The sequence below is a fragment of the Neopelma chrysocephalum genome, unplaced genomic scaffold (assembly GCF_003984885.1).
Source record: "Neopelma chrysocephalum unplaced genomic scaffold, ASM398488v2 Primary Assembly neopelma1_89, whole genome shotgun sequence".
NCBI classification, from domain to species: domain Eukaryota; kingdom Metazoa; phylum Chordata; class Aves; order Passeriformes; family Pipridae; genus Neopelma; species Neopelma chrysocephalum.
Window position 1 is genome coordinate 3679793 of NW_020897751.1, and position 27610 is coordinate 3707402.

The following is a 27610-nucleotide window of genomic DNA, read 5'->3' on the forward strand; positions in this document are numbered from 1 at the left end:
GGGAAGGGAAGGGAAGGGAAGGGAAGGGAAGGGAAGGGAAGGGAAGGGAAGGGAAGGGAAGGGAAGGGAAGGGAAGGGAAGGGAAGGGAAGGGAAGGGAAGGGAAGGGAAGGGAAGGGAAGGGAAGGGAAGGGAAGGGAAGGGAAGGGAAGGGAAGGGAAGGGAAGGGAAGGGAAGGGAAGGGAAGGGAAGGGAAGGGAAGGGAAGGGAAGGGATGGGCTTGCTGGGCTGTGAGACCGAGGTTTGCCACAGTGAAGCAATAAGAATCCTTTGGGAGGGACCTCAGAGCTACACTGGCAGGGAAACCCTTCACCTTCAGGTTACATCTCCTCTATCTGCAGAGAGACTCAGTGAAGGTTTAACCCTGCAGAGGATGGGGCCAAACAGTCCTTTTGCAGAGTTTGAGGGATGTGCCCATTCCACAAAATGCCTCATGTTGCACTGGCAGTTCTGGTTTTGTACACAATGCTAGCAGAAACTTATCACATTTGCACTGGTTTTTTAGTTCTGCAGAGTTGAACTTGGTCAGCTTTGCTTTGCAAGATACATAGAAAACCACCTGGTCCTGTTGGCCAGTGACCAGGAGGGAAGATAGGCTATAAATTAGAGGATCTGTCCACCGCTGGCTTCTGAAAAGGCAAGAAGCAAGAAGAGCCTAGCCACAATTCATTAGTTTTGGTTCCCTGTTGGACACCTCCCCGGACAAGAAGTGCTAAAAAAAGAATTAGGGAGAAAAACCTGGAAATGGTGCAATTTGGCTTCCTCTATAGACTACAGACTGTTGCCTCTTTCTCTGGAGGACAGCAGAGTGATTTGCTCAGTATCACGCCAAGACAACAGTTCAGCAGTGAGTGATTCCAAGAGACTGTTTTTGTTGGGTGGCTGCTTTTCCTTGTCTTCTTTTTAAAATGTTGATTGTATGAAGAATGTAATCCTGGGAGCTGCCAAATCATGGAGACTGTCTGTTTCTGCCACTATTGCTGCACTGTCCCTCTCTGGCCAGAAGTTAAGCAGCTCTGAGCTCGAGCAAAAACTTCAACCTCCAAACAAAAATCTGGAAACTATTTGTCATCCCACGTCTTTCCGAGTGGCCCCTTGGCCAGGGTTTCCTTGTTTGTCTTCAGTGCTCAGCCATCCTTTTGACCTATCACCAGCTCCCCAGGAAACTGGATCATCTTCACAGTAGGCTTTGCAGCGGGAAAAGTGTGGAACTGTGCCAGTCCTGGCACATGAGGGCTTTGACTGGTGTAGGCAAAACCCCATTTTAGATACCATTTGCCATCTAAATTTTCTGCTGCTTTGAAGATGCAACGTGTTCTGCACTTTCCCAAACCGCAGCAAAGGCAGCAGCACCAAAGCAGACATTAAAAACTGTCCTGCAAACCAGGCATGTGTCCTTCAAGAAAACAGTAATGCCTGTCTCTCTCTGCAGGACCTACATGGACAGGGACTGATGGTTTTTCTCTCCAATTACTGTAACTACACTGTCCAGAGGGCTGAGAGCCACAGCCTGGGAGAAACAGCAAAATCCACAGGGCACTTACCCTCCAAAATCTGCTGTTTGTGGAGGTGGTCTTGCTCAGATCTTGGCATTGAGAGACCTGCCAGCTGTTCCTCCTCACATGGACACATGGCCAGGGACCATCTGCTGGGCATATTGTTTGAGTCCTAGGTTTTGGTTCTGTCACTTCTCAAACTCCAGCATCCCAGGCAGGTGGGTCTGGGAACCAGCAAAGCTGTTTGTTATTAGAAACACTTGCCATGGGGCTTTTGGAAAGTTAATTGGAAAGCCAGATGTAGCCAAGTGTTCTCACTGCCTAGGTCTCTCTCACTTGACCTCCGCTGTGAAACAAAGGCTCCAGTGGCCCATCCTCTCTGCAGGTCAAGGATGGTGCTCTTCACAGGTTAATCAAAATCGGAAGTGCCCACTGGGAGGGAGAGAATTGGATCTCCAGGTCTTTTTTTCATGGAAATCTCTGGTGGAGGCTGTGCAGGGATGGAGTGGAGAGGACTGGCTGCACCCTCACAAAAGCAGAGGCCTGCCGGCTGAACCACAGTGTAAGAAACATCCAGTGTTTAGGGCACGTAAACACACTCCAACCCTTCAACTTGGTCTTTTTTTATGACCTTATCCTTGCAAAAAGCTTTGTCTGCCTGACTCGTTGCACCTTGCAGAGACACTTTTGCTGGAACAGGATGCATAATCCTGCCTGCACTTTCCTCATCGCCCCAGACAGCTAAGGGGCTGTCCAGATAGTGCCAAATGTGCTGACAAAGAGTTTCCAAGATTTTGGGTACTTGACAAGACCTCCAAACTACTTGTCTTTGTGAGTTCGCCACTCATCAGCTTAGCTCTGATCCTGCTTCTTCATCAAAATCAGGGGGTTTGTCCCCTGCTGAAGAAACCCAGGTTGAGATCAGCCAGGCAAAGGGTGTATTTTCTGCAAAAGTGGTAGCAGCCCTGTTGCAAAAAGAAAGGATGCTTCTTCCTTTTAAATGCAGGAATATGGTTTCCTTGCAAGGAAAGGCTTCCTTATTTGTTCTGGAGAATGAGCTGTAATTTCATTATATATAGTATATAATAGCAGTATAAAACCAAGACTGGCTCAGTATGGGAACCACATTATACAGGGTTTTTGCTCTTTCCAGCTGATGCTGTGTCTTAGTGCCCCTCCTCAGTCTTTCCCAGTAACCTGCCCACATCCTGCATCAGCCAAAAATAGAGAGAAAAGCCACTTACAGGCGGACCGCGGGGCCCGATGATAGACATGCCGGCTTCTCCTGGAGCACCCTGCAGAGACACGAGGGAGAGGAAGAGGGGTGAGCAAAGGAGGAAAGGAAAATACAAAGACAATGATACTCCTGTCAGGACTGGGGTTAAGTGAGGGTGCCTCAGGTGTGAGACCTTCAGGGCTTATGGGGCAGCTGCCATTCTGGCCTCCCCCAGCTCTTGCCTCACACTTCAGGAGAAAAGAGATGTCATTTGTAGCTGCTCAGAAGTGCCAGAAAATGGAAGCTGCACAGTAAGAAGAAAGATAAACACATAAAACACTTTCTGGCAAAACAGAGGTTCTGCCCCATTGCAAGTGTGAAAGATGGCCTGAAACCCTTGCTGTTTCCTTACTGTGAGTCCAGGAGGACTATGTCCTGCAGAAGAAAGAAGGAGGGATGTGCTGGGCTTCAGGGAAATGGGAGCTGTGGGCAGCTTGTGTACTTCTCAAACTCAGCTGAGATGTGGATGAAAACAGAGCAAAGTGCTTGCTGGAAAAGAAAACAGCTGCCTCTCCAGCTCCTTGCCACCCACGGTGTGCGATGGACAGGACATGTCCCTCTCTCTGGAGAACAGTGTACTCCTGAGAGGCAGCTCCAGAAGTGCCCAGGGCCAGGGATCTTTGGGATGGAGCATCCCATAAACTAAGCAGCCTGCAAGCAAGCAGAGCTCTCTGCAAAACAAAGCTGTGGCCTGCCAAGGACCTAGGGCTCTCACAGAGGGCTTTGGGGAAGCAGGGACAATGGATTTTTTTCCACTGTTTGTTTGTATCTATCTGCTGCCCCTTCACATTGAAAACTTTGGCCAGAGAAAAACGCAAGGACATGCAGAGAAAAAGCAGGATGGCTTCAGGTGGGGAAATCTTAGTCTGTTGGATAATGTTGGTTGGCTCCAGTGAGCAAGCAGTGAAAGCAAGGAAGGAGAATCTCTGTCCTACCTTACCCTTCCTTGTTGTACTTTTCTCTCTATCTACTATGAAGAGGAGCAAATAGGCCTGGTATGGTAGCGCACAGGTGATACCTCTCTCAGGTGAATATTCATCCCTTTCCTAATTCCTACACATTGTTACTCAGTTATTCACACAACCCAAACACCTCCATTTCCCTGTTCTCACGGGTGGGAAGTACTCACAGCTCTGGGGAAAATACACTAACACTGAAATGTCAAAACAGGGGCCAGCAGTAGGGTGCTTTGCAAACCACCAGTTCTTTGTGGGCACAAAACACCAACTCATTACACAGCAAGCAGTCTTTGAGGTGGTGTTCCACTGTGTCAGAAATAGGAGCATGCTGTGCCATTTTCTTCTTTGCTCCTGCTTGCACCAGGGATCAGGCTAACCTGGGAGGTGGAGGGGAGCTGCAGGTTGATTAGGTCAAGCAGAGCTGCCAGTGGGGAAGAAAGTCAATGGTTAAAACCCAGGAAGCCTGGAGGGAAGCCCTGCATGTGCCCGCTGGCTCTTATGCTGTTAGTAAATTGTCATAAACAAGAAACGCAGCGTCTTCAGAGGCTGAGTAGCCTGGAAGGAATTTGGGAAATATACTTGCACTAACACGGAAGATGGGGCAGCCTGGGGGTGTGGAAGCCCAAAGCTGGCTGCAGTGGCCATGACTGTGACCAGGGAGCTTGGGCTGGCCATAGAGGAGGCCCTAGAGTTTGGGGATGCTACAGGCTACAAGAAGCTGACTCACCTTCTCTCCAGATTGCCCTTTTAGTCCCTGGGTCAGTGGCACCCACCGCAGCCACATGCAAGAGGGTGCAGGGAAGAGAGAGAGAGAGAGACAAACACAGGCGTCAGCGGCAGGGGCACGCTCTCCCGCCCCCAAACCCTGGCTATGGGGTTGGGATGAGCAGGGTGACCTCAGCTCCTGCCCCAGCCCTCCTCCCCATCCTCATCATGGGATGCCCGAGCAAGGAGCAGCTCCAAAATACAGCCCTGAGCCAGGCAGGGGATGGTCCCCTTCACTCAGGGCAGAATTGTCTGGAAAGGGCAGCTGCTGGTGGCAGGCAGGGGTGCGTGTTAGCAAGCCCACAGTTAGCAAGCCTGGCCAGCACACAAGGTGGAGCAGGAGGCACCCAACCAGGGAGATGCTGAACCAGAGGAGGAGCTGGATAGCACAGCAGAGGGAATGGAAACACCCCTCCTGGCATGTATGTGGCTTGCAGGGCTGGTCACCCTGCTGCAACAAGGGGAGCCCCTCAGGTGTGGGGCTCAGAGAGAACACTGACACCTGCCAAGGACCATCCTGAAAGCTCCCCCCGCCAAATCCTGGGGGTTGGAAGAGAATGGGGAGGATAAGGCACACACAAGAGGTTTTGACTTACCGGCCGCCCAGGGATCCCCATCGCACCTTTGTCTCCCTGGCAATTAAGGCAAAATCAAGAGGCAATTGGTAACTGACCAAAAGCAAGGTTATAAAACAGCACAAATGAAGTGTGCCACAGCAGCAGCTTTGTGCTGCGGTGCAAGTGTCGAGGGATTTTGAGGGGTAGAAAGAAAGTTAAAGAGAGGAAAGTGCGTTTGCGTGTGCCCAAACCTGTCTTTAAGAACATGTGTGAGCCACCAGTTCATGTGCATATATGACAAAACAGCAAATCTCACAACAGAAATCACACACTGCAATTTAGGCAGCAAAAGAAGGACAAGAGTCTCCAGTCAAACAAAGTGTAATCCCAATTTCCAACACTTCATAAAATCCAGGTCCTGGGAACTGGCTTCCTGAAGTAGCCAACTGTCACGTTTTTCTCTTTCTTGACCAAAGTCAGCTGGGTGTTAGCTACTTATTTATAGAGTTATCATTTTGAAACACAATTCTCTTAGACTTGAAAATACAGTCCTGTCCAGAAGCAATAGAAAAATGTGAGAACACAAGCTGACACAGGAAAAAGCATGTCTGGAAGAAGACATATGAGCAGCTGTGTTCAGTGTCCTCTACCCCTTTGAGTTACTTCCCAGTGCATTGTCAGGGTGTGAGCGATCCCAACAGTGGTTTTGGGAATGACTGTGGGTCAGGAGACACTGGACAGAGCCTCGTAAACAACGAACACAGGACTGGTGGCAATTTTCTTCAGCCACTTACCTACAAGGCAGTTTGCTGCCTCTTGCAGTTAAATTTAACTATGCAATTAAAAAAAAACCAAACCACCCCCCTCTGCATTCCTGGTCACCAAAACTGAAGGCTGTGCAGATCTGGAAGACAGCAGCTCATTGCTAAAGGATCTTGATGATTATGGCTTCAGCAGTCATGCAGCTTCTGCTCTATATTTTGCAAAAATGACATGATAATAATCTCTCAGTTCTGTTTCCAGCAATGTTTGGGGTTTCCTTATGTAAAACAGAGTTTTCCTGCCCATGGCTGACTGTGTCTGTGGGCACAAACCTGGTTTTCTGGTTTCTGCAGCTGGAGACACCGGCCTCATCGGTGCCACCTCTTCGTGCCTTCCCCCACATTCAGCCCCGGCGCGTGTGAACGTACTCTGAAATCTCTGGAATGGGAAGGCACTTCACTATATTCGTTTTTCCGGGTGTACACAAAGGCTCTTCTGGCTGTACAACCCAAACTCCGACATTATTGCCTGGAATCAAACCATTCCTTGGTGGAAGTTTAGCCACTTCCCTCTGTGGAGCTGTTCGGTGTGGGGAGCATTCCTTCCCATGCAGCCCATGTTTTGATAAATTGAAGAGCAGTACATGCTTTGCAAAAGCATCCCTTGCAGATGGATCAAACGCTAAACAGCTGCTTGATTTTAAATTTTGTCCATGATATATTATGGGAAACTGCTTTCTTCCAGGGTTTTAGGCGGGTTCTCAGTCCTGCTAATATTTGCCTATCTCTGTGTGCCAGCAGCGAGCAAAACTCCTGGTGTCAGCATCTTGCCCTGGGATTCCTTTGTGGCTGCTGGAAAACGTAACGCTGAGCTTTCCTCTGCTTTTAGTCCCTTAAATGCTGCTTTTCTCCACAGCTGAGCCCAGGCTGATCTCCCTCGTGGTTTGAGGTAAAAGCTGAGTTCATTTCTCCTGGCTCTGCTGTGGCTGGTGCCTGAACAGGAAGAGCCCAAGGTCAGGGCTGAGCCGTGTCAGGTCTCCCGTGAGTACCTGGTGTCAGAGTGGTACATGACGGCACCGTATCTGGTATGTGACTGCACAGCATTACAGCCCTCCAAGCAATAACAGCAAAGGGGGAGCTCCCAGTAGGACAGCAAATAAATGCCAGATGTCTATAAGGAAAGGTTGTCTGTGACAGGGAGCCAGGAAAGAGCACTCGTGGGTGGATGATACCATGTAGGTTGGTTACGAAGTCGTGCAAAGCCGCCTGAAGCTTCCACATTGGAGCTAGAAGAGCATGAAAGGCAACAAGCAGCCTCTGTCCTGAGTCAGGGGAGAGCCAGCAGCACAGTTTGCATTTCCTTCATTAGGAAACTGCCTGTTGCAACTCGTGCAGTCTCCAGGTGAGCAGCAGCCTGGGGAGCGGGGAGCCATCACCAGGAAAGCACACAGCTCTAACTCCAAAACCCACGCTCCTTCCTCACTCATGACTAACTCAGATGCAGATACTGTTATTACAGACTTTTGCATTTGTCCCAGAGTGACTTAGGCCTTCTAAATCCTGCTGCAACTAGCAAGTCCCATCAGCAAGAATATTGCACACCCTGCCTCTTCAACCAGACTCTCAAGCTGACAAAGGTGTCTTCAAAAGTAATGTTTTCCACACATAGGAGGGCTCATGGGGATTATGTTACCCTCAGGTTTGGTCCTACAAAGCTCCTGCAGTCCCTGTTCTGTATGAGCCATGTCCTGTTTGCAATACTCTGTTCCACAGCACATTTTCTATGCCAGACTTCCTTCTCCCAGTTTACGAACGCTGGAGGCCTCCTGATCAAAGTACTGCCAGACAGAGAGAATGAGGGGATGAGACAGAAAGAAGGAAGTACCTACCGGGAGCCCAGGCCTTTCTCTGAGGCCCTGGGACAAATACACAGAAACAGCAAAAACTACCTTCAAACTCTGAAGGGAGGGCTTGATAAAGAGATGAAATCACATGGAAGGGTTTAGGAAACAGAATGGTTAAAAAACTCTCCACAGCTCCTTGACCATCAGCTCTGATTGCTTCGGTTTCCTAATCTCCTGCTTGTGAAGTTTTGTCTCCTTTCAGCATGGCTCTGCCCACAGCTCTCTGCACGGGCTCTGAAGGTATCTGCAACTCCATGGAGAATAAGCTAATTACAGGGCTTTGACTTTCTTCCTTACTTTCCATCTGCTAAATATTATTTTTTCACGTATGGAATTGCTGCAGTTGCCACAGAAATGCTGCATGATCAGAAATGGGAGAGAAAATGTCCATGAGAGGATCTTTTGCTTCGGATGTGGTCCAGACAGCGAAAGAGTCTGGAAACCTCTGGACTATTGCACGATTTCATCATTTCCTTCCTTCCTTTGCCCCTTTTAGTCTCAATCTCACCAAATATCTTACATGACTGCGGGTTGCCCTTGCCTTCACCAAAGCCTCAACTGACTTCACAAATAAGGGTGGGAGCATCAGTTGGGCAAGAGGAGAGCATGAAGACCCCTTCTGCTGCTGTGCTGTTGCTCATCCACTTCCCTGGCTTTTCTCCTCCTTGTCCTAGACTACAAGCGGGGCCCAGTGCGTTTCTAGTGAGTATTTCTGCCCACCTCCACACTCAAGCCAACACCAGCACTGAGAGCTAAGCCCTGCCACACTGCATGCTGTGTTTTGCAAGCTGGAAAACAAAAACAGGAGAGAGATGTGAGGTGGTCAGCACTTCAGGGTTGCTCTCCAGAACAATGTGTATGACAGTCAGCCAGGCAGGAGCCCAGGTCTGTTTGCTCATAAAACCATTGCCATTTTAATCATAAGAAATATGAGGGGGGAAATATTTCCTATGGTGACATGGAGGATTCCATTTGGCTCTTCAGAAGTGAACTTTTGCTCACAGTGGTCTCACTCAGCAGCCATCAGAAACCCAAGAGGTCCTGAATGAGATGAGGGTGATGCTAACCGAGGACAAATTCCACCTTGGCTAACGACACTCAGTCTGCCTGGCTTCCTTTTATTATTTCCATTGGCTGTAGCACTTCTCATGGCCTGTCCTGGAAGTCTGCATGCGGAGGCAGGTTCAGGGGTCGCAATAAGCCAGGATACAGTAGCAAATAATGTCAGCACTTCTCTGGTGGTCTCATGTGCTTCTGCCAGGCTTCAATCTCTCATTACAATATTAGGTTTCTAACCCTTAGTGCTGCAGAGGAAGCCTGGAGTGTGCGTCTTCCTCACCCCACAAGGCACCGACTGCTCTCTAGGAGATGTCTGTGCTGAGCTTTTCATTTCTCTTTAATTTCTCACAGCAATAACGGACATACCAACACCACTACCACTTTTGTGCCCACCCCGTCTATTTAATGCCAACATCTCGCTGCCCAGGTTGGAGTAGGAGGGACAGCCATGGATGGATTCCACTTGCAGCCCCCTCCAAAGCAGTGCTTTCTTCCCAAAAACCCACAGCTAATGCTGAAATACATCCACTTCAGTCCTCATCCTCAAAGCCCCTGGGATAAGCTGAAGGTTTGTGTGGATCAGGGCTTCCAGCTGTGAAACACTTTCAGACCTTTTGGCCTAGAAGGTGCAACTTTTTGGAAGATTGTTGTCATTAAATAAGTCTGTGCTCGTATATCTGGGGGAGTTCTGTCTATAGCATTTCAGCTTGATGAAATGGGAAAGAAAATAGGTTATGCACAGCAACTACTTCTCCTCAGAACGTCATCTGCAAACTGTTTAAGACATTTTTGCATGAACAGACAAAAGATGACTACCGTATGTTTAACTTCTCATGTTCCTCCACAGAAACCCACTATAGTCACTCTATTGTACACGAATATAAACCATTTCCCCTGGAAGGACTGTGCTAGAGACAATATAGTGTTTCTTTATAATCCTGAGAGATACATGGCCTCAGTCCTTGCATTGCTGCTGCTGGTTCACTGTGGGTCTCTTAATAGCTGCAAGAAAATTTCTGCAATAACCTAGCTATTTTCCTGAAGCCTAAATCATCTGCACTGAGGTTTTACATTAGCTAACATTTGAAAAGGAAGCTGTCAACACAATTTTTCCTTGGAAATTGATAGCTGTGCAGCTATACTTGAGAGCCCAGCAGTTCAGCCAGCCTGGGTGAAGTAGCAGGGAACAAGTCCCTCCAGCTCAGCTCCTGCCATGTGTTTGCGATCTCTCTTTCTCTTTTTTGCACACACGCCTTGTTCAGTGTGTGGCACCCAGTGCATGTGAAGCACATGCAGGCGGTTCCCCCAGGGTATGTGGGGCCAACTGGTAACACACAGACACCTGTACCACATGGTTTTGCTGTGTCCCCATCCCTTGCTCACTCTATCTCCACCTAACAGGCTGAATTGCAGGCAAGAGCAATCCCACTCCAATATAGGTCCTGACAACCCACAGTACTTGCTGTTTGGGAGATCCCAGGGTACCAGGGCTGCAAAGCTGGCTACCACACCAGACACCACAGACAGGAAACTGTGCCAGTTCATGCCCCACAAACTCTGTGTCAACAGCTTCTAAAACCATAGAGGTTTGGTACTTACAGGCGGACCTGAAAGAGAGGAAAAAAATTAACAATCATTAATTATTTTAATGTAATAAATGCTAACCAGAAGGACTAGATAAAAACATTGCACCATCTTTTGGGTTGATCCTGAGGCTGCTCCCATGTGCTGACGCACTTTCACCAACTCTCTGCTTGTTAATTAAGGTATCCCCACAATTAGCAGCTGCTAATAATCACTGAGTGCAGGGCAGCCTCTGACAGCCCTGTGTTGGGAAGGCCATGCAACTCAGGCTCTTGACACTGTTACACACAGTTTTGGTCCTTCAGCACACGTGAGTGGGGGTCTTGTTACTTGTGTGACTCCACCTCACATCCCTGCCACCCCTGGGGACTGAAAAAGTTGAATCTAGGGAGGCAAGAGCCCCTTTGCTGCTAAAATTCCTATGCACTTCCCACCAGCATTGGTGATCTTGCAAAGGTGTGAAAAGGTAATTAGAAAACTACAGCTATTAAACGTATCAGGTATCTTTTCTCTTTAATATAAGCAAATTTTTTCCTTTGCTTCTGCCTATGTTCCAATAGAAGCCAATCTGCCCTCTTGGAAGAAATTCCCTGAAATCCTTTGGGTTTCTTTTATTTTGGAAAGCTTTTTGGAACCTGCCAGTGTGGAGCACTGCAACTCCCTTGTACAGAACAGTTGTACAGTATATATCAGGGCTTAAAGAGCACATTTCTTTCATCAGTTCCCAGAAAATTCCTCAAAATCCTGACAGATATTGTGTGTGTGGAAAGAAACCCCTGGACTCACTATTTTGTGGTTTCCTCTCTGTGGGAGAAGCAAGACACACCATACAACTGTCAGGGGCTTCTACATTTTCCATACTTTATAGATACTCTTGTTTTCTTTTTTTTTCTCTATACAGAGTGCCAAGAATTAAGGCTAAGCAGTATAACAGGCGAGCTGACAGATAACAGGCAGCAGCCTCCTCCTTGCACGGGAGGCGGATGTCACAGTGAGCACCTGCGGAATACGTCGTCATCCTGAAAATGCCCCTGGCTGAAAGTCCATAAAAGAAACCCGAGACTCTGGATGAACAAACGTTTTCCACATTGGAAATCTCTCACTTAGCATGACTCTTTCATACCAGGGGCTTCAGCAAATGGTTTGGCTATCAAGCTTTGGTGACCTAAAATTGCCCTGTCAAATGCCACTGTTAGACACAGCTTTCATCGTGGTTCATTTAGAAGAGGTTACCTCTAAAGGGTACCTTTGGGTTAAAAAATAATAAAGCTTAGCACCTTCGTGATGACTGACAGACAGAGCTAAGGTCAACACTCACAGCCAGAAGGCTCAACAACTCAACTCCAATCAAATTTAGGACAGGATCTCAGGGGCGACCCAGATTTGGTTGGTCTGGCAATTGCCCCACAACCAGTGTTGATGCTGAGGTCAGTGTCCTACTTGGTACATCAAGCCTAAACAACAAAAGGGTTCCTCATCAGAGAGTTCATTTTGGAGGGCAAGGTCAGACTCACATCCAGGAATCCTAATTTATGCCAGACTGGGAGAAAAAAAAAAAAAAAAAAAAGAAAGTCTTCTGAGTCTGGCTTGGATGACAATGAAGTTCTGTGAGAGAACTGTTCTGGAGAGATTTTGTTTCAGAGTGAGCGCCCTGTCACAAGGTCAATGCTTATGGCTTGCCAATACACGGACTTTATTTCCATTAGTAACACTGCAGACCCTTAATAACCCGCCTGTCTGCGTGGGATTGGGGCACTCACGACTTGCATGAGCCAAATCACTGAGCTAATATTAAAAGAAAAACTTAAAGACAAGCAAACCCTGAGCCATCCCTGCCCTTCTAGCCCCAACACACCCAGCCAGCAGCACAGCCTGTAACGGTGTTGCTATTACCACTGCAAGAAAACATAAGCTCTTGTTTGCTCCAGAAGCTCCGTCCACAGAGCAGAGTAAATCAGCGCTGCCGGCAGCTCTGGGCCCACCAGGCCACGCACCCCACACAGATCAAAGGCAGGAGGCATAGTGGAGGCCCATCTCTGTTATATGCCCTCTATAAAATTAATGGTTCTGTGAAGGGGGGACTGCACAGTCTTGTGTAAACACACATCAGGGAGCTGCAGGGACAGAGTCTTGGCTGCAATAAGTCAATTGGTAGAGACGATCCAGGGACTGGGCTTCAAATGCCGGGATCGTCCATGTGACCCAGGAGAAAGCGAAGCCCTCAGACAGAGTCATTTCCAAAAGCAACATCATCTTACATGGGCTGGAGGAGGAGGAAAAGGGAGAGGAGGAGGAGGCAAGATGTCTCAAAGACAGCAGGGAGGGAGGAGGTGTTGCTGGATAAGCTGTTGCAAAGCACTGGGGATTTTACAAAGCAAAATAAAGCTTCAGCAAAATGCACTGGTCATATTCTGTCCCAGTGATAAACTTGAAGGTGGAGCAGAGGTTCTGAAGTGTATTCTTAATACAACAAGTAGTCAACGCACATTAGAGGAAAGAGCTGGCAAAGGAGGACAGGGATATGTGCACCTCCACTCCCAACTGCTCCAACCACTGGTGGCCAGGCTGAGCCAGCCTCTCCTGGGCAGTGCACTGGACTTGCCCCTGGCCAGATGTCTGGCCTGGTCAGGGACGCTGACAACTCTGTAAGCCAAGGGGGCAAACCCACAAGTCCACCAGGCTGCATGGGAGCCTTCACAAAAGCCACTTGAACTGCAACAGTCACCACAACACCATTGCACATTGTCCCTCATGTCACCAGTGTCCCGCACTCCCAGCCAGACTGGGGCAGCTGTGTTGAAACAGGCCTGCTTGCCCCCAAGTGGGCCAGTTCTTGATGGTGGCGAACTCCAAAGAGCTCCACAAACAACCTGGAGCCAATATTATCAACAGCCACAAGTACAAATCACGCCTCTGGGCGTTCCTCCTCTCCCTACAGCAGGCTCTTGTGAGGTGAGATAGAGGTGGTGCTGCACAGGAGAAGAGCTAGATCCCCTTTCCATACAAACAGTCAACAGAGAAGGGACAATGAGTCAACAGAGCAGAGATCAAAGCTACCGCAAACGTTTCTAAGCCCATTCCATAGCTAAGCCCAGGCAGCAGAGAGACCTAGAGCTCCCAGACCACCAAATCCCTCAGCCGTGCACAGATAGAGAACCCCCATTTGTAATTAGCACCTCCAGATGCCGTGTGTTTTGAACCTGATCTTGCTGGGCCTGGAGCGATGCTGGCGCTGGCACGCGGGCTGAGCACGGCCGTCCGCCCACGATAGGCAGCTCAGGAAGCCTCTCTCCGTGCCGGCACCTCGCTGGAAGGCACCAGAGGGCTGTAAGCACTGGATCGCTGTTTATCCAGCTGCGGGGCTCGGCGAGCAGCGGGGGACAGAGGAGGGGACGGAGCAAACGTGTCGGGAGTGGATGAGTGGGAGGAAGCAGCGGTCTCCTGCAAAGAGGAGACCCCCAGAGCACCTTTGAAACTGAACATTGAGAAAACAAAGAATTCTTGTAGGGGTACCCGGGGTCCCTCCAAACATATGGCCTCTGGAAATTAACACCATCTGCGCTGTCCCTTCTCAGCTGCTCTGGTTTTTATGCAGACAAGCTTTCCTTAAAGTAGCTCTGCCTTCCCTGTAGCCCAAATGAGTAAATGGGCAGCCACGGTCTGCAGATAGGCTAAACCCACCTTACTGCAGATACAGAAGGGACACACCTGTGATGAACAGCAAGGCCATGCCACAGAGCCCTCTCCTCACCTGACCTTCCATATGGCCCGTTCAACCAGTGACTAACAAAAACAGAACTATAAGGAACCCTTTGCTCTCACCCACACAGAGAGATAAAAAGCCACTCTCCATGCTGTACCCTCTTCAGCCTCACAAGAAGGGATGCTTAGTTTTGTTAAGTGGGTCATATTTATCCTAATCTGGAAAGTCCCGTGTTCCAAAATAGCAGATGTTAGAAGATGGATGTATTGGAGCAGGTCAGTTTGGTAAGTGACCTTCCGCTGATGGCAGAGATATCCTCCAGCTTGAGAGACAGCAATGCTCTCTGGACCAAAAGGATCATTGAAATGATCCCATCCATTTAAGGGCATTTCCTGCTGTATTGAAAAGTGTCCATTCTCAAAAGGCTCTCAAATGCTGTAGCTTTTTTTTTTTCTCTGTAATTTCTTGGATTCAGGCAGTACAGTGCCTGCAATGTGGGTGTCTTCCAGCCTGCTCCAAAAGCTCACACACAAGGGACTTTTTTTCCCCCTCTATAGCTTACACAAGATGAGGAGGACAGAGAGAGAACACGAAGACGTTATTGTTGCTTACTTGGGTCATCCACACTACACACTCTGGCAGCAGGGAAGATGTAAACATGTAATCCATCCCTGTGAGGAAATCCAGCCATTTCACAGACCCAGAAGGCAGCCTTAGCAAGTTAGAGAGATACAGTTACTTCCTGACATTCAGGACTATGTTAATTGATAATAAGATAGCTGTGGCCAGGCAATTAGTTATGAAATGCTGATTAAAATGTCAGTGGCCTGAGCATGACCTTACCCAGGGTGGCCTGGATCCCCTCGTTCCTGGCTCCATGGGTGTCCAGTGCAGAGTGATCCCATTTTGGAGCAGGCAGACCCCAGTTGGGTGCATGGAGCCCAAATGATGGCTCGGGCCTGTTTTAGAGACTGGCCACGCTACAGTTTTCACACAACACACCCACAGTACTCATAGCCATGAAGAACCATTTTCCCCATCTCCATCCGGGGACAAATGATACAAGGGGAGGCAGAGGGACGTTAACTCAGAGAGCTTCATTATTAGCTGTAGGGGAAATTAAAGACAAGAAAAATCTTGAAAATAATAAGAAAAATTTTAAGCAACAGTGACAACCCAAAGCACAACCTCCAGAAATTTTGCTTGAGGTGTTGTCAGAAGTAGCAGCCAATCTGAGTTTATAACTCACTCCAGAGAGTGCGACCCCCTTGCAAAGGCCAGGCCCCTCCGTCCCCAGAACATTCCCCTCTCGGCTACACCCTTGCAGAGTGGTAAGAGGTTCTTCAAAGGATCACAGCAATGTTGGACAGCAAAAGGGCTATCAGGATTTCACTGCCAAAAAATCTGACCAATGCTAAGCTGAGGCACCAGGTTATGCCAGTCATTCAAGCTCGCCTCCGAAATCAAACCCATGACATCACTGAGACTCGGCAGTTAATATCAGCAGCTGTTGAGGATAAAAGTCACTGCTCAGGCACTCTGAGCATCCCGGCACACCATCACCACAACCAGTGCGAGCCAAGGAGAAGGCCACAAGCAGAGCACCAAGAGAAGTCCAAAGGATGCCATGAACAAAGTGAACACCGAGGTGGAGCCTCACAGCAAAATTAACATGATTAAGCAGCAGTCTCAAAAATAAGAGAGAGGGTCTGATAGTGGAGTTTAGTTTAGATTCCAAGTGCATCTCCAAGCATCTCTGCTTGTTTTAAGAAATGTCTGTAAGGACAATGGGAGCCAGTGGGCCTCCAGAGCCAGAAGAATCTGATGAGGATAACTGGGGCCATTGGCATAACAGCAGGCAGCCCATTAGGCAGATTAAAGTGCTTAAAGACAAGGGTTCAACAATAGGCAAGCAGAAATAGTCTGACAAACATTTGGGAGAGCCCCTCGTGAAAACAAAGGACAGGAAAGGGTCAAGAGCAGATGGCCCACACAGTGCTGGCTGCACCAGGACAAGCACAGCACCTCCGGCACTGCCAGGGGAGAGACGCTGGGATGGCCAGGGCTGGGCAGCAATGCTCCTTTTGGGCAGGCATCTGCGGGTCAGCAAGCTCTTTCCAAGCAGCAAACAATCGCATTTGTCCCTGCCATGCTGAAGCACTTAGCACCACAGAAAGCAGAGAAGGACCCCCGGGGTCAGCTCCCCCAGTGGGTTTTCATGCTTGGAGGCCCCCTCAAGGTTTTCCAGTAGCGGTGCGGACCCCTGGACAGTAAATCAAAACCTTATGGTGGCAGGCTCATTCTGCTACACCACCTTCTGCCAAAGAGCCCACGTGCCCCCGGGCTACAGCAAACCACCAGCCCAAAACTGCTGCTCTTGACTATCCCCTTTCTCTTCCCCTTCTTCCTCCCCTGAGCAAACCAAACAGAGATTAAAGGATTCCTGTGGAATGACAGTGACACGAAATCGAGGAGGGAACATCTTCAAAGCAACCAAAGGAATAAAAAGTGTCTACCTAGCCCATTTGGGCAAATATTTCTCTAACCTGTTGCTGTCCTCTGAGGATGATGACACCACATGCTTCCCTAGTGATCCAGTCCAGGCGATACCCAAGCCCTGATTCATAAGGCCATATTTATTATCTTTCTTAGAGACTACCCAAAATTTCCAGTGTTGTTGTTTAAGTCAGTCAGTGACCTCTGATGCACAGCAAACTTGAAGAACAGATTTTTTTATTTCCCTCCTTCTCGCGGTTACCTCTTATGCGTTTGAAGTCTGCTGTCCTGTTCCCCACAGTCTTCTCTCGCCTTTAGACTAAACAAAACCTAATTCTTCCAGTCTCTCTGCAGAAGGCATGTTTTCTGGACCTCTGATTGTTCTCGTTGCTCCCTGTCAGTGGCCCGTTTGCGCCTTGAAGTGTAGCTCTCAAACAGTAACCCGGTCTTTGGCTCACTGCAGGAGTCAACAGCACACAACGTGATGAAGGCAGAAGACACAGTGTCTATTTACTTTATCCCCAAGGTCTTACAGAGGGACACGAAGTTCCTCCCTGTCACCACCTCTGCCTTGCCCTTATGTTCTGACATGTCACTTGTCCTTCACGAGCCTTCAAAGGCTCAGAGACTTCTTCATGAAGTTGGTGTCCTTGTTGTCCGGTGTGACTGGCATTCATGCTCCAGTGAGGAGGAAGGTCTCCTTCTCACTAACAATGAACAACTCCAGCATTTTCTTGGGTGTCCTTCACAGTCCCACCTGACCCTAGGCTCTCTTGCATACCCATACATTCTAAATCCTTTCAGCTTTACTTTTCTCCTGTCTTGAATTTCAGTTTGCTGAGGAATTCGTTATTTTCTTTAGCTGATCCCTTCCTGTAGCTCCTCATGCTTCCAACAGTTTCTCTGCCAGGTTGCCGAGTTTCCTCAACTTCTTCCCCAGCTCCTGCTCTCCAGGGGCACTACCCCACCAATTCTCCAGCTCCTTCTGTGTTTTTGAAATCCACCTCAAATACCTGGACATTTCCAGAAGCACATCACAACTCTTAGCTTGAAGACACACATGCCAGTGCAGCAAGCTACCACTCCAACAAAACCCTACTCTTGGCAGAGTAGATGTTAGATAATCTCTCTGCAGTTCCCCACCCTACATTTGCTAACACATCCTATTCCATGGCAGGACTAAAAAGGTGGTGTCTGAAAACTCTGGAGACCCAAACCAGTTTGAAAACTGCAGTTGGTTATTCAGGAGGAGTCTGACATTCCTCCATCGAGGAGCTGGCCGCTTCTTCAGCTCTCGGCCAGGCCCTGCACAAGTCCTACTCCTCAGAGAGCCTCAGAATTAGGATGGAACAACAGGGGAAAACTGGCCAAAGTAAATCATGACTGGGTAAAGCAAAAACCAAAATCCATGGCGTTTTTACTTCCTGCTGAAAATTGAAATCTCTCTCATAATGTGGTTGTCTGGGAAAAGTAGAAAGTTGGACCTTACTATATCTAATAATTATTTAAATAAATTCTCTGATCATGCACTTAAAATGCAAATGACACGTTTTATCTACTTGTCAAATTGCATAATTCATTTTCGTCCTATATCATTTTTGCAATTAGCAGCTGATTTTAATAACTAGTGCGCTGTTACTTTTTTCTCCCCCGAATTCTTGTTATTCTTCCCTCTTTTCCATCTGCTAACTCTTTTCTTCTTCCTTCCTCCTTCCAAAATACTTTGCAATTTTTATAACAGCAAATTCTGTCACCTACCCAGGGACGAACAAAAGGCCATTGTGTTCAATTTATCTTTTAATAGACTCCTTCCTCAAATACCTCATGGACTGCCAGTACTGTCTTCCAGACCCTGTCTCACACCCTTTTGAGTTATGAAAATGTTTGGGAGGGTCTTTCCTTTCGCCCAGACATTTTTCCACCCAAGATGATTGATAGCTCCCAGTTACCACTAATTACCCTATCAGCAGTTGGACATGAGCCTAAGCCACAGCACTCTTCCTCCAGAGGCCAGCAATGCATCCCTGTCGCTCGTTATCCTCTTCTTCAAGGATGGAACAAACTGACTAATTAGAGACACCATAAATTCTTCCTTCAGGCTCCTTCCTGATGCACTGCCTTGCTTCCAAACAGAGCATGTGGAGGAGAGTGGGGCTGGTGCTAGTCCCTTCAAAAGGAAAAATGTGATGGGGTTTACGAGCCTAAGTGGGTTTGCTCAGCGTGTTTTATGGTGCAGGAAGAGGAGAGTATTCATTCATTCGTCCAAATCTAGCTGATGCTTTCTTAGCACGTCTTGAACTCGGGGAGGCTGGCTTCACTTGGCTACTCCTGTGCTGGGCTCTGCCTGGTGGGAGCCAGGCTGGGACAGCTGCACATATGGAGACAACCCGCACTGGCTCACAGGGACAAAGGACTCACGGCTTCCCTTACCTAGAATGAACTGAGCGTGCGGATCCCTTCCCTGCCGCCCCCAGTGCCAAAACCAGATGCTCTGCAGAGCACACACTGTGGAGAGAGCCATCGAAGTGGAAAGGCAAAAAATAACCCCAACCAACGCTGCCTCCCTCGGAGCATGGTCTGGAAGGCACCTGTATTCTCTCATCTTCTCAACATGGCAAATTTGACTCAATAAGTTTGCTAAACTCTGTCAGAACCTCCATCTTGTTTGAGACTAAAAGATTTTTCTTATTTAGGCATATAGGTTGTTAGTTTTTAACGTAGTGAGAGATCCCATTATAATCTCAAAAAGAAAAGAGAGCACAATGAAAATGGAAAAGACGTATTTTCCCCTCTCCCCACAGCAGAGAAAAAATAACTTGGAAGAAACCCAAGCAAGTTTAGAAACTATTTACTCTGAAGCTCTTCCTCCCAGACAAAAGGAAAGGCCCTGAGGGCATAAGGGGAAAAGGGCATTACATTTAGAGAGAAACTTCTCCAAAGTACATGGGGTGTGTGTTACACCTGGTAAATAACTGCTGAGGTTTCTCAGCCACCGCTAAAGAGGTCCAAGTCCTACCAAAACAGGAAACCCTCACTGTTCTAGAAACAAAAGAGAGCAAAGAGAAGGAATGAAGACTTGAGGTCTGCAGCAGTTTGCTGCAGGGGAAAGGCACATGGAGAAACCCATGTAGAGGAAGGGGGAATGGCTGAAGGCATGCTAAACCACACGGGGCTGGGGATAGTGCATGCACCACACCAGCTCCCAATCCAAGAGTCACATGTTTGTAGCTTCCCTTCCTAGAGGACTTGAGAGGCGCTTCCCAGTGACTGTCCCAAGAAACTCCAGGACCCTGCCCATTAAGATAGGGGTTAGTGCAATAACAGAGCATGGGGATTTATCCAGGATGGCTTTGGAGTTCAAGGAGAGAACTATTCACAACCACATCTGATAACTCCCATCTCCTCCTTTTTTCCCAGAAAAAAAACATTTTCCATAAGCACTCAGGTCATCCATAAGCAAAAGATCCCTAAGACACATTGGGATAAACTAAAAGACATGAGGCTACATCTTCCAAAAAAAGATGGGTTTTTTCCCTCCCCTCCTTTCTTTCTGTTTTTAAGCCCACATTAGATCCCATTGCATAGGGGATGGCAAACAGCCTTGCCATACCACAGCTTTTCCCTGGGTTTCTGACAGGTCCGAGCCAGGTACCTCACTTCCTGGTGAGCACAGAGCTGAGACATGGCTCCCTCACTGTGGCCAGGGCAGTGCCAAAGACCCATAAGCTCTGTGGGCTGCTTTTGGGGTTTCAACCCCTCTTTCATCTGTGTAGCACTTGTATACAGTAGGGTTTAAGGAGAAGTTAATCTGTAGGTAATGACTGCCATTTTGGGAGACATAATTACTCTCTCTTTGCTGCCAAAATTACTCTAATAAGAAGCTAATATTTAAAAACTGAATTTAAAAGGATAAAAAAAATCCCAGCCCATTGTGTGCTTCAGCTTAGGGACGAGGCCAACACACAACTCCCAGCAGCTGCCACTGCCTCCAGCAACATCTCCTCCCTTGGACAGCAGTGGCAGATGACAGAGGCGAAGGCCAAGAAAAGAGCAGCCACCAGGATCTGGCCACATCCACCCAGTGCCACATTCCAGAATCAGATTTGGCCTCTGTAAGACCCCTTCCCAAAGGCAAAGCAGCCCCACGGTCCTCTACCTGCTGCTGGTTGAGCCGCACGGCAAGGGGAGCCTGGTGTGGCTGGGATAGCTGGGTGGTCCCCAGTGAGGCACGCACTGCCCGGAGCAACACCAAATCATAATAAACAAGTCCCTCGCACAAAGCTCTGTCAGTTCAGATTCCAGTTCAGCTGATATAATCTTCATCTTCCCTTTGAAAGAAGGGAAAAAAGAAAAGCAAAAAGAAAAAAACCAGACATCCTAAGGGAGAGGAGTGAGGCAAGCGATGGATTGATACTGCTGCCCGTGTGTGTCTCAGCCCCCCGGCATGGGGAAAATGTGCTGTTAATCAGCACACTCCCTGGGGAATACGCTGATTTAATTACCTCCTGCTTGCACAGTCCTTCTGTGATGCTGCTCACCCAAGGCATCACATGAGGAAGAAACGGACACCGAGTTGCAGCAGCCAGGCTGGAACAGGATGGGCAAGCAGAGCAGGAATCATCACGGCCCTGGTGGGGGGAGTGAGGGGGTGAATTGGTCCAGGGAGCCTATGCGAGCGGGCTGCCTCCCAATCCCACATGTACAAGAGCCAGATAGCATCAAAGGGCATCGCTGCCCCCCTGGAGCCACAGGCACTGCAGAGGGGATGGATGCACTGAGGAGTCACCTTTCCTCTATCTTAAACACAAGCTTATTTTGGAGGCAAAATCAAAGACATGCAATGGGCAACAAGGGGGTTTTCATACAGGAAAGGGGAGAAATAGCCAGATGAAATGGAAATGCCCAGTTAGCAGGTGTTATGCCACAGCCCCCTCCCCTCACCAGCTGCATGGCACAGACCCCTCATGTGAGCACATCTCTCCAACCCTCTGGTTGTCATGCTGCTGGCATTCTGCAACATTAATCTGGGAGCATTGCTCTAATGCAGACAAATATTTTCCAGGGCTTCTCTTTTACTCTGCTTATGAATGTCAGCAAGGCAGTGCCCGGAGGGGTAGAGACCTGGTCCAGCTCCTGCAAGGGGAGAGCTGCATCAACTGCATTCACCCTCAAAGTGATGCACTGGGCAGTCACTTTGAAGAGCCTTCAGCACAAGACAGGGGTTTCTGCTCTCCCACCTGGGATCAGCCGGGATGTTCAATAATTAATGGCTGCGCACTCGCCTGCGAAGGTCAGTGAGAAAAGCGTTGCTGCGTCTTTAACAGCTGCCAGCGATGGGAAACTCATTGGAGTGTATGTTCGGAGGGGAAGAAGGTTAAGATGATTAACTGGTGCTAACAAGTTTAGGATGTGGAAGAAGTATTTTCTTGGACGTCCATCAAAGAGAGGATTGAATGTTCCCTGGCGGAGGGGGGGCGGTATGTGTTTAACAGATGAGGTTTCTGCCTCCCAAAGCCTGCCCAGCCCCACATGATGCAACCTCTCCCTTTTTAAGGCTGCCTCTGCCCCTGTACCGTCAGCGTACCTGTGGTCTCAGCTTGGCACGAGGGCTGAAAGATGATCCAGGGGGAAGGAAAGCTGCTCCTCCACTCTTCCTGTTGATCTGCGTCCTGGGACACCCTTGGGCACTAGGGGATCAGCCTGGTCCTTGGTCCCCACAGGGAAAAGGTGTGGGCAGATGCCCGGAAGAGCCAAGAGGGAATCGGGTATCACCACACTGAAACCATACACCCCGGAGAGGAGGATTCCTCACAAGCCTCTCTGCCCCACCACAGGGACACCTAACAGAGCCATCCTGCCACTGGCTAGGCCAGCAGCCCACCTTTTACCTCCCCATTGCCCTCAAGCACATGGCAGCACGTCCCACTGGCGCTGGCGCGAAGTCCCCTCACAAGCAACTTTGGAGTGAGCCACTTGGCGCCTGCGACATCCCCCTTGGCCCACGCTGGGTATTTTCGGTGCTCCTCGCCGGCTGGCGGGCGCCCACGCTTTGCGCAAGGGGCTTGGCCGCCACCGGGCGCCGCGCCCGCTGCCGCGCTTGGCGGCCGGTACGGCTCGCCCTCATTCCCCCGGCCACCGCAGCGCTGCCAGCATGGGCAGCACACGCGAGACCCGCGTCGCGGGGCCCGGACGTGCGTCAGCGGCTGACGCAAACCAGCCCGGCCATGTGCACACAGCCCAGGCCTGGGAAAAATCCTCCACCCCGGTAGCACGCTCGTGCTCAATCAAAGCCGTCGCCGTACAGTAGCAGTGCAATGTGCTCCTCGGGTTTCCTCAGCCAGCTGGGATGTTTTTGCCTTGCTTTGTCAAGGCGCTGATTTATGCCCATATGTACCATATACATTGTAAGCACAAGGCACGCAATGGTGTAAACACTTCTACCAAACATCTGTACACAAACCCGTCAAATATGCAGAAGCTCCCTGCTGCAGCCCTTGACATGCATCCCGGCTGCCCCACAGGCAACCTGTCAGGCCCCGGTTTGCATGTGGGGTGCCATGTGCCACTGAATCTGTTATTCGGACACAGCTGGATAGGGACAGTAAAGGTCACAGTGGGACCATTACCTGATAAAAATCAGCACAACCACAATGCTTTTCTCCTGCCTCAATCTGTGCTTGGGCTGGAGCCCATTGCGGTGGGTATCTGCTCTGAAATCTCCTTCCCCTGCATTTAATCCTCAGTGTCTTTCTCCGCACCCACAATACCCTTGCCTAGGGAAGAGGTTAGTTTATCTATGGTTTTGCATGGAGAATGGCTGTACTGAACAACCAAGGTTTATACAGGGCTGGGATATAACACCTGGGCTATAATATACAAGCACCATTAAAATTAATGCTTGTGCCACCAGGACTCATGCACACCTGAACATAAAGGTTCACCTGTTTGCACCTTTGGGCAGAACTCAGCCTCCAGAGAAAAAGTCCCACAGCAATTCTGTATGTTTGAAGCAGACTCCTCCCACCTTCCGGCCAGCTTAAAATAAAAAAAACTAAAATAAAAAGTTTAAAATAAGAAGACACATAGAAGGACAAAGAGAGGAGCCCTGGGGTGTCCCAGACACAGGCCACAAAATGGCAAGAGGGAATCATACCAACAAGCAGATGAGTGTGAATAAGCAGGCCACTCTCTTGCTGAGCACTTGTGCCCATTACTGTGCCTTAGAGCCCACCCTTTTCAATTCATTGGCTGTTTCTAACCATACTTTGGATAAAGAGGGAGAGGCCGAGGTTTTTGCCATCCAAACTCCATCGGCATGGTAGCACCACAGGGCTGTTCTAAGTCCTCCAGCCCAGGCCGTGCTCACAGCTGTACTAATGGCATGTGCAAGCCCTCCTAGCCTGCACTGAGACAACAACAGCAGGTTGATCAACATCAATTAAACACTCATTAATAAAGTCAGCTTAAATCCCATACACAGACTAAGCTGGATGAGATGATGCTTAGAAGCATAAGGAACATCCTGGCTTCCTCTTTCTTACTGTCCCTCAGCCATGGATATGTCAACCCTCCAGGTGACAAGAGCCAAGGTGGGGGTGACTCCTCGAGTTGCTCCAGGCAGTTGTGCAAGAGCACAGCAGCCTACATGTTCAGAGAAAGAGAGTTAAGTGACCAAGCAAACTATTTGTTTGGTTTTTTCCTGAATTGTTCATCCTCATCTATTCATAACTGCTCACAGAATTCGTGGAATTCATTGTGTGGTTTGCATCTTCAAAACAAATGAAACAACAGTATGTCTAAACCAAACAAACCCCAACTCAAAATACAGCCAGCAAGCCAGAGCACATGAACAACCTTCCAGGCTGAAGTGTGTGTATACTCTGGAGGGCCCAAAATATGTGGATGGGGGAATATATTTAAATTTCAGGGAATTCCCAGGGAGATGTCTTACAAAGGGAGGAAAAAAGGAGGAGTACTATTTAAGCAATGATTATGCTGCAGTTTTTCTCCCAGCTGTGCCACGAGGATGGCGTGCCAGAGAACCACATTTTCTGACACAGCACCATGCTGCTGTGGCTGCGGTGGTGCCGCAGCAGCCTGGGCACTGCTCCCTCCAGATCCCAGCTCTCTGACCAGCCTGGCCATGAGGGCTTTGCCAGTGCATTCAAGGGAAAACAGGCAAATTAGAAAGCTCAGAGCTTTTGGCAAAGAGTGGCTGCTTGAGATAAAAGTCTTCTTTTCCAATTTTTTTTGTTAGCACTTGTCAAAAAGCTGTGTTCAGACACTTTTAAAGCTGAAAACACCTTTTCCACAGTCAGCGTAGGAAGCCACGTTGATTTACCATCCTGAAAAGGGGTCAAACACAAAACTGTATCATTTCAATTAGTTCACTGCACCTCCTGACAGGAGGGCCATGGGGATGGGTGTTTCATTGCATCCTCCCACCTCATGCTCCTCATGGCTCTGAGCCAGAGCTTCCGACACGGCTCATGGCTGCTGGTGTTTAAATAGCTGGAGTGACCCTTCCACACCCTCACCCCACGCCAGGGATCCCAAACATCTTCTCCACCTCTCAGTGCTCACCAGAGCATTCAGGCTTTTAATCTTATGGGAGCCCCTGAGAAGCATTGAGACACTGGCACAGGTTGCCCAGAGAAGCTGTGGATGCCCCATCCCTGGAAGTGTTCAAGGCCAGGCTGGATAGGGCTTGGAGCAATCTGGTCTAGTGGAAGATGTCCCTGCCCACAGCAGGGAGTTGGAGGGAGATGATCTTTTAGGTCCCTCACAACCTAAACCAGTCTATGATTCTATCATCTGTCCAATCAGTCCCAGCAAGCTGAAAAAGGATCATGTCAAACATGACAGCAAGAAAATATAAAAGCCATGAAAACAACCTGTCAAGAGAGGAGCATGTCAGCTGGGATGTGGGGAGCAAGCAGGACTCAGTCACTGTCCCCTTTTTTGGCTCATCTCCACAGAGACATTTGGGGAGAAGATATGAATCCCAAGGGAGAAACAGATGCATCTACCTGGATGCAATATTCTGCCTGCGTGCTGCGGGGCTGAGGCTCAGCCCATGCTGCCCAGGGGTCTACCCCTGCTTCAGCCATCCCCACCACCCCTAATCCTGCCTTTCCCAGCGTTTTTTCCTCCCTCTGCAGCTGCCTATGGGGCCAGGCAGGGGTCAGGATATGCCTCTAATCCTGCGGCCTCCCGTCAGCTGGCCCTGCTGGCTCTGGGTGACACATCCTGGGTGGGAGCCAGAGCCCCACTGCAGCCCTACACTGTTTCTTGCTGGGCTCCTCCAGCAGCTGCCAGTGTGCCGAGGGGTCAGGACAGCATGGGGGGGGGTGCCCAAGGGGGAGACCAGAATGCCTGGACCGAGTGTGCATAGCATGTGGCACTTGTCTCTCGGGTGCAACCGGGGCCACCACTGCACCTTGACTTCTGCAGGGCCTCCCTGCAAGAAGGGGAACAGCAGCAACATTTTTGAGTTGCAGCATCTCCTGCTGTAATTTCTGTAAGGTCAATTGCAGCTGAAGAGTGGCCAAGCACCTTTCCCTGTGCCCCAGGCTGGGGCAGACAGGGAATGTGGGTGGAATTTTGTAGAAGAAATGCCATGGGGACATTCCTTTGTAAAGCCTCGCAGACATTCCCGAGAATACCCCAGTTCCCATCCAGTGCCAAAATCCTTGCGGCTGCCCCACACCATCCTCCAAGCCCCTGTAACAGCAAAAGGTACGCTGGTTTGTGGTGGGGTTGTGCAACCTCCCTCTGACTGCCAGTCCCAGTTCCCGGGAGCTGCCTCCTCCTGCAGCCGAGGTCCCTCCTCTGCCCGCGAGCGCTGCCACAGGGAGAGATGGAAAAGTCATTCGGCATCCCTCCGAGCTGCTTCCCTGCTTGCATGGCTGACCGCCTCCAGCACCGCAGGCTCCCAACCTGCCCAAGGAGAAACTGGACCAAAACAAGCATTGTGGGGGTAGACAGAAAGCAGCCAGCGATATTGAAGACTGGAGCAGAGAGCCAGCAGAGTGAAAAACAGCCACGTGGGGACTGTGAAAATCAGAGCTGAAGAGAGGAAGATGGGAAAGGTCTAATAAAAAGTCATAGTATTCAAAATACACAAGCACCCACCTCCGCCAAGACGGCTGTGGGAAGGGATTTTGGTGTAATCTCTGGCTGTTGAGGCTGTCCAGGCAGACACAGTCTGGATCTGTAACTGGATCAGGATTAGACCTGATTTAAGAAAAAAATCTAAGGAAATCTTGGATTAGACCTAATATAAGAAAAAATCTAAGGAAATCTTAGATTAGACCTGATCTACAGAAAGCTTAGATTTTTTTGCTCTGTCAACTTGAAAGATGATGCTTTCCCTCACAGTGTTTTGTTACTACATGGAAGAAATCAAGGGAGGCCAGTTGGCTGTAAGAGGATCCTCCAGCCTCAGGTAGCTCTCAACCACATCCACATACCATATGGAAAAGCATCTGCTCAGCCCCAGAAAACCTCCCCCAGTCTCATCCTAGCATGCAAAAACCTCAGACCAAACCTGTGCTGAGTTCCCAGCCCACACTTGGCCCCAGCACGGCGCAGGCTCTGGGAGTGGTGAATAGCTACAGTCATTACTACCATTGAGCCTTAGGGTCTCTTTCCCAACCTGTGCAAAGTTGTCCCAGGTCAGCCTGGCAGACAGTGGGAACAGAAGGAATCACACAGGTTACCTATCAGACAGAGGGAACCGAGTCATTAATTACCCAGAAAGGTTGTGCTAAACTTGGAGGCTCTGTCCTCCCCACCAAGACACTGCTGGAAAAGCCCACTGTGACCCCTGAGCTCAAAAAACTCAATGCCAAGGAGCGACATGTCACAGGTAGCCACACCCACCCCCAACCCAAGTGATCTGAAGTAGCAGCTTCCCAGTCAAAGGAAACTTATATTTCCTTATCGTTTGCTATAAATACAGCTGTGCTGTTTTCCTGACCGTGTTATTCCTACAGTCCTTATCACACACACTCAGATATCCACAGTGCAGTCACACGCTTCACAACCTT

General features: G+C 49.2%; 1 protein-coding gene across 16 annotated transcripts in view; it reads right to left on the minus strand.

Moving 5' to 3' along the window:
• The window catches only part of COL13A1 (collagen type XIII alpha 1 chain), an 87663-nt gene that overhangs the window by 49053 nt on the left and 11000 nt on the right, over positions 1–27610 (minus strand). For 15 of the 16 annotated variants that reach the window (XM_027692879.1, XM_027692878.1, XM_027692875.1 and 12 more), the window contains exons 4-7: positions 10376–10383; positions 5092–5127; positions 4458–4484; positions 2740–2790 (exon numbers count right to left, since the gene is read on the minus strand). In XM_027692879.1, coding sequence (XP_027548680.1) covers positions 2740–2790; positions 4458–4484; positions 5092–5127; positions 10376–10383 — 122 coding nt within the window. The remainder of the gene's footprint in view (positions 1–2739; positions 2791–4457; positions 4485–5091; positions 5128–10375; positions 10384–27610) is intronic. The other variant, XM_027692867.1, reaches the window with a different exon arrangement.